The 7,450-nt window shown below is 51.7% G+C and overlaps 1 protein-coding gene across 2 annotated transcripts in view; it reads right to left on the reverse strand.

The window, feature by feature from the left end:
• Positions 1-971: 971 nt before the first annotated feature.
• VRTN (vertebrae development associated) overlaps positions 972-7,450 on the reverse strand; it is a 28,372-nt gene continuing 21,893 nt past the window's right edge. The window contains exon 2 of one of the 2 annotated variants that reach the window (XM_023230299.2): positions 972-4,183. In XM_023230299.2, the coding sequence (XP_023086067.1) occupies positions 2,074-4,182 (2,109 nt within the window). In that variant the 5' untranslated portion in view covers position 4,183 and the 3' untranslated portion in view covers positions 972-2,073. The remainder of the gene's footprint in view (positions 4,184-7,450) is intronic. The other variant, XM_023230308.2, reaches the window with a different exon arrangement.

The raw sequence follows: 7,450 nt of genomic DNA on the forward strand, positions 1-7,450 counted from the left end.
TCCCAGCTACTCGGGAGGCTGAGGGAGAGAACTGCTTGAACCTGGGAGGTGGAGGTTACAGTGAGCCAAGATCGCGCCACTGCACTCCAGCCTGGGCAACAGAGTGAGACTCTGTCTCAAAAAATAATAAAAACAATGGGTTGTATGGGGTATGGGGCAAGAGTGGAGGCAGGGAAGCAGGGAGATGGGGTAGGAAGCTCTGATGTGCGCCAGCAGAGACAATGGCAGCAGAGTGGAGAGAGGGTTCTGGGTATCATTTGGAGTCAGCATCAATAGGACTGCCTGATGGATTGGATGTGGGGTGAATAAAAAGCAGAGGCAAGGATGACTCCCCAGGAGTACAAGGATGCCAACCACTGCAGGAAACCTAGACAGGAGGAGAAGGGCCTAAGGGAACTTCTTCTCTAATGATTCCTCCCTCACCAAACGGGCAAAGGCCTGGGCTTGACGCTCCCATTACATCCCTGCTGCTGCTCGTTACAGGAGGCTGCCTTCACCCTTGTCCCACCAGGCAGAGGGAGCATGCAAATTAGCCACTGTAAGGCTGTGTCCTTATCTGTGACTGGGCCTACCTGCCTGAGAACATTGCAAGGACTAAATAGAACGCCTGGCACAGATTTGACTCCAGGTGCTGGCCTGGCCTCCATGGCCCAGGGCCAGCCTCACAGTGGGCCCCTTTTGAGCCAACCTGCGGTGGCAGCAGCCCCTTCCCCACCTGGGAATGCCAGGTTTCTCCCATGGGAGGGAGGGCATTTCCAGGTAGCCAGAGCCCCACCCTTCAGCTGGAAAAGCACCCAAGGTCACTTCTAGATCCAACTCAGAGTCCCCAGAATCACTCTTTTCATCCCCCAAGCCCTAGACCTGAGTGTGTCCCATCAAGAGACAGAGGTCACTCTTGTCCCCTTAAACCAAAGGGGAGCATGGGAATGGGCAATCACATCCTGGCAAAACAAATACCAGAGACCAAGCACTGTGGGCACCACATCACTTTATTTCTTTGGTTTTCAAACTTTACTCTCGGACAAGGCAAATTCAGTCTCCCACCTGCCTGGCTGCTTTGTGATCCCTCACTGAAGATGGGCCTCCAGCTCCGAGGAGACGCTCAGCAGAAAGATGGAATCCCCAACAGCCAGCCAGGCTGGCAGAGGACTGCAGGGTCCCAGCAGGTGGATCAAGCACCCACAAGCAGAGACTCTGGGCTATAACCCCCAGAGCCTGCATCTCCTCCCAGCCTTGCCCCACCTGGTACCACTCCTTGCAGGGGACAGGCCAGCCCCTCAATGATCTCTGGTGCCTCAATGCCATTCCTTAGAGGCCAGCTGTGGTTCTTCCTATACATCCCTGCTGCTACTCATACTGAACCTGGCACCTTCTCCCTTGGGGATGCCAGGCACAAGCTGCTGATCAGCTCCACATTTGATTTTCCTTCTTTTTTTTTTTTTTTTTTCAAGAGATGGGGTCTCACTACATTGCCCAGGCTGGTCTCTAACTCCTGGCCTCAAGTGATCCTCCTGCCTTGGCCTCCCAAAGTGCTAGGATTACAGGCATAAGCCACCATACCTGGCCCCCATATTTGAGCCTAATGTTCGGGAAACAACTGAGTAAAGAGGATGCTGACCCCCAAAAGAAACTGAAGATCTATGTTCTGCCCAGTGGGACCGATGACCATGCTATGATGCTCCTTTTGTCCCCAGGAAAAGCTGAAAGCAGCTCTAGCTAAGCAACCCCCCTCTAAACCCCCTGACATACATATGGTTTCCAACTCCAGCAAGGGGGCCAGCCAACCCACTCAAATCAAAACCAAAAACTAAATCAAAACAGTAAAAATATGACCAGCAAACAACCAAAGAGAACATCTCTGGTCCCACAGCTTCCTACAGGAGACCAGATGGCTGATTTCTGGCACTCTCTCTGTTCCGGAGCCAGAAAATAACACAAATATACCCTTGCACTTAGGGTAGACACTGTGGGACCCAGAGCAAAGGACATCCTGGCCGAGCCTGGGGTCAGCTCAGGTCCCTGACCTTCTCCAAACTGGTCCCCCTTCCTCCCAGCCCCTTTTGTACCTCCCTGTCAGCCATCTACCAGGGTGAGGCCATCATAGAGGGCGCGCTTCCACATGTAGTATGTGGAGCGGGCGGTGAGGGGAAAGAGGGCGCTGAACTCCTTGTAGGAGGGGAAGCTCTTGGACTGGAAGCGCTTCTGCAAGAACAGCTTGGCCTGGGCCTTAAACTTCGTGGTAGCGATCATGTCCATTACCAGCATCCGGCCATCCCTGCCACCCGCTGCTGCCACCACAGGTTGGCTCAGCAGGGGCCCACTGTGGGGCTGGCCCTGGGCTGTGGCCCCCTCTTGCAGGGCCCCCTCTCTGGAAGGACCTCCGTCTGCATCCTCTGAAGAAGCCCCCACAGGTGGGGCCATCACAGCTGTCACATCCCTGCCAGCCTCCTCCTCCTGCTTCTCCTCACCCTCCTGCCTTCCTTTGCCCAAGGTGGGGGTTGGCACCTGGAGTTTGGACAGGCCTCTGGGCCAACCCCGAGCAAGACTCTTCCAGACCCAAAAGGCAGAAGGTGACAGGCTGGGGTAGCGGAGGCGGAAGCGGCAAAAAGGGAGATGCCCACTCAGCACCTGCCTGCGGGCAGCCCTGCGCAGACGCCTCTGCCAACGGGACAGGGGCATCCTTAGTGGCAGGAGCTCCTGGGGGGCGGGAGGCTCCTCACCTGTGGCTTTCCCTGCCCCCTCTTCTGCTTCACTCTTCCAAGGAATTACAGTCCCTTCCCCAACAGATGCTGGCTGGGGAGTCCCAGGAGCAGAGAGGGCTGGTGCTGGCTTGAAGCTGGGGTTCCTCCGGAGGGCCTTTCGCCGCCAATTGTAATAGGTGGACCGCGAGATGCCAGGGAACCTGCGTTTGAAGCAGCGATAGGGCACCAGTGTGTTCAGGGAAATGCAATGCTCCAGGTACAACTTGGCTCGCTGCATTAAGACCATTCCAGGGCTTGACACCGCCAGTGCTGAGCACTCCAGCTCCTCCTCAGCCACCTGGTCCTCTGGCAGCTTCTCTAGCTCCTCCATGCCAAGCACCTCCTTGGGGGGCAGGGCCGGGCAGGTGCCAGAGCCCAGTAGCTCATGCTTCCAGGCGTAGTAGGTTGAGCGGGAGATCTCGGGGAACCGCTGGAGGAACTGCTGAAGCGGCACGACGCCCCCCCGGTGGAAGCTATCCTGCAGGAAGTGCTTGGCGGAGAAGCGGGCAGCCACCTTCTGCCGGTGCTCCTGGGACTGCCGCCGCCAGCGGTAGAAGGTGCTCTTGGTGACACTGTAGCGCTCACAGAGGTGAGAGTAGCTGAGGCCAGGTTCACGATTGAGCAGCTCCAGGGTCTTGGCCGGTGATGACAGTGAAGCCAGGGTTGGAAGAGCTGGGGGCATGCCAGGAGCACCTTCAGCCTCCACCTCTTCCAGCCCCACCACAGGGGCAAAGTACTGGTGGCGGAAGAAGTGGCTGGTGAGGGGCTGACCAGCCCACATGATGTGCAGCGTGGAGGGCATGTGGTCGCAGCGGCGGGGCCGGATGACACGGTTGAAGTAGGGCCGGATCTTGAGATTGCGCATGGGGTAGATGGAGTAGATGTTCCGCTGGAGAACAGACGCGAGAGCATACAAGTGCCACACGTTGGAGAAGCTGCTGGGGAAGCAGGAGGCCTTGACGTCAGCATCAAAGATGGCCTCCAGCGTGGCGGGGGGCAAGCTGGTCATCTCAGGGGACTCCTCAGAGCACAGGGAATAGCGCACGGCCTGCAGCATCACTTTGGAGTCGATCATGCCCTGGAGGTAGTAGTGTCTGTGCAGCAGCATCTCCACCACTGTGCGGGCCCGCAGCTCCAGGCTGAGGCCCGCGTCACCCCACAGCAGCATGCTGGCCGCCTCGAACAGCAGGCTGCCCTCGCCCTTGCACACCAGCGGCAGCATGTTCCGTGGAGCATCGTCGGGATACAGGCTCAGGGCCACCGAGTCCACTTCTAGCACCTGGAGGCCAGGGCCTCCCTCCCGGCAGGTGGGGAGAGTGAAGGAAGACAGGACCTGCTTGGCCTCGAGGGCAGCACCTACGAGACCCTCCAGGCCTTCGCACTCCACTGCCTCCTGCAGCTCCTGCAGCACCCGCTGCACCAGCTGGTTCCGAGAAGTCATCCTGCCAGGGCAAAAGATAGAGGGGCAGTGGTCAGGTCGAAGTGCCCAGATGATGACTAACAAAGGTACTCTGTCCACTCCTGCACTTTCTCAAAAAAGGTAACGTCTATCTGCTCCTATCCTCCCAGAACAGACGGGATTGGTTCATCACTGAATGGTATTGAGGAAAAGTGTGGTCTCTGGAACCTGGCTTTGAATCCTGGCTCTGACATAAGCTTGGTCACCTTGGGTCACTTAACCTGTCTATGCTTCTGTTCATTTTCTATAAAATGGGAATGGGGTTTTAAAATCTGCATTATAGGCCAGGCACGGTGGCTCACACCTGTAATCCCAGCACTTTGGGAGGCCGAGGCAGGTGAATCACTTGAGGTCAGAAGTTCGAGACCAGCCTGGCCAACATGGTGAAACTCTGTCTCTACTGAAAATACAGAAATTTGCCAGGCATGGTGACAGGAGCCTGTAATCCCAGCTACTCTGGAGGCTAGGGCAGGAGAATCACTTAAATCCAGGATGCAGAGGTTGCAGTGAGCTGAGATCAAGCCACTACACTCCAGCCTGGGTGACAGAGTGAGACTGTCTCCAAAAGGGAAAAAAAAAGTAATAGAATATGCTTGATTGAGTTGTTCTGGGCATAAATGTGACAAAAAAGGGATGTTGGGGCGTGGTGGCTCATGCCTGTAATCTCAGCACTTTGGGAGGCTGAGGTGGGTGGAATGCTTGAGTCCAGGAGTTCGAAACCAGCCTGAGCAACATGGCAAAACACCATCTCTACAAAAAATACAAAAATTAGCCAGGCATGGTGGCATGTGCCTATAGTCCCAGCTACTTGGGAGGCTGAGGCAGGAGGATCATCTGAGCCTGGGAATCCGAGGCTGCAGTGAGCAATGCTCACACCACTGCACTCCAGCCTGGGTGACAGGAGTGAGACCTTGTCTCAAAAAAAAAAGAGAGGCCAGGTGCGGTGGCTCATGCACTTTGGGAGGCTGAGGCAGGTAGATCACTTAAGGTCAAGAGTTCGAGACCAGCCTGGCCAACACGGTGAAACCCCGTTGCTACTAAAAACACACACACAAAAAAAAGTTAGCCAGGCATGGTGGCACGCGCCTGTAATCTCAGCTACTCAGGAGGCTGAGGCATGAGAATCACTTGAACTTGGGAGGTGGAGGCCACAGTGAGTAGAGATCGTGCCACTATGCTCAAGCCTGGGTGACAGACCAAGACTCTGTCTCAAATAAATAAATATAAATGATGCTATTTTTTAAAAAAAGTAAAGAAAGAAAACCATGATCCTTAAGTACATGTCTTTTTCAATACTGGGTGTAATCAAATGGGTCATACTCATAACACGCTTGCTGCAACCCGAGGTATGATGAAGGTCTCCACTGGATGATTGTTCTGCTTTTCTGATAAATTAGCTCCCTTTAGCATGATGTACGATTTTCACTTGAAAGAAAGTCTAATAGACACTGGTCATTCAGATTTGGATATATTTGGCAGATATTTTCTCAAAAATGAATGAAGTGAACCTGTCATTTCAAGGGAAACAACTATTTGCTACCAATAAAAAATTATGAGCTTCCATTTGAAAATTCCAATTTTGGGAAACCTATATCCATTACAGTGATCTTAATAGCTTCCTAATATCTAAAGATTTTTCTAATGAGATCAGTGGTGACATAAACAAATGTTTTGTTTTGTTTGTTTTTGAGACTGAGTCTCGTTCTGTCGCCCAGGCTGGAGTGCGGTGGTACAATCTCAACTGGCTGCAACCTGTACCTCCCAGGTTCAAGCGATTTGCCTGCCTCAGCCGCCCGAGTAGCTGGGATTACAGGTGCATGCCACCATGCCCAGCTAATTTTTGTATTTTTAGTAGAAGCAGGATTTCACCACGTTGGCCAGGCTGGTCTCAAACCCCTGACCTCAAGTGATCTGCCCGCCTCAGCTTCCCAAAGTGCTGGGATTACAGGCGTGAGCCATCACGCCGGCCCTAACAAATATAATTTTTTATGCTGTATAATGAATTGTCAATTGTTTCCACTAAAGATCTACATCACTCAGTGAACGTTTCCCAAATAGCCAATAGGTGCTGTTACAAAGTCATGCACTTGTAGAAGAATCATTCAAAGTACAAAACAAACCCATGGGGCTGGACGCAGTGGCTCACGCCTGTAATCCCAGCACTTTTGGCAGTCAAGGTGGGTGGATCACGAGGTCAGGATATCGAGACCATCCTGGCCAACGTGGTGAAACCCCATCTCTACTAAAAATACAAAAATTAGCCGGGCGTGGTGGCGGGTGCCTGTAGTCCCAGCTACTCAGGAGGCTGAGGCAGGAGAATTGCTTGAACCCGGGAGGCAGAGGCTGCAATGAGCCAAGATCGCACTACTGCACTCCAGCCTGGCGACAGAGTGAGACTTCATCTCAGAAAAAAGAAAAAAAAAAGACCCATGGATTTTAATATAACAGGGTACAAAAAGTTCATGGATATGGTTTCAAATTCCACGTTATAATTAAGCTTTAAGAAGCTACTACATGTAAAGTTTTGTTATAATATCAAAAAAATCCACTGAAAAAGTTATCAAAATACTCCTCCTTTTGCCATCTACATATCTAGATGAAGTTAGATTTTCTTTAGATTCTTCCACCAAAACAGTATATCGAAACAGATTGAACATAGAAACAAATATGAGAAACTACCCATCTTCTTTTAAACCACATACTATGGAGATGTAGAAAAATATAAAATGTAAAAATGTAGAATAATGTGCTCTAGGACATTACTTAACATTTTCCCAAGTCTCCATAGTATGTGGTTTAAAAGAAGATAGGCCCAGGCAGGCAGACTGGGAGTTCAAGACCAGCCTGGCTAACATGGTGAAACTCCGTCTCTACTAAAAATACAAAAATTAGCCGGGCCTTGTAACATGCACCTGTAATCCCAGCTACCTGGGAGGCTGAGGCAGGAGAATCACTTGAACCTGGGAGGCAGAGGTTGCAGTGAGCCAAGATCGCACCACTGCACTCCAGCCTGGGTGACAGAGTGAGACTCCATCTAAAAAAAAAAAAAAAATAGGTAGTTTTTTTGCTCTGGAAATGTCACTTTTCATAAAAATGATTATTTGTTACTGTATAACAGGTTTTTTTATTTATTTCTCAGTTTTGATTTTATATACAATATACATTGGTAGATATAAGCTACATAAACAAAAGGTTTTCAGGGTCTTCAGACTGTACAGGAGTCCTGAAACCAAAAAGTTTGAGAAGTGCC

The sequence above is a fragment of the Piliocolobus tephrosceles genome, chromosome 6 (assembly GCF_002776525.5).
Source record: "Piliocolobus tephrosceles isolate RC106 chromosome 6, ASM277652v3, whole genome shotgun sequence".
NCBI lineage: Eukaryota > Metazoa > Chordata > Mammalia > Primates > Cercopithecidae > Piliocolobus > Piliocolobus tephrosceles.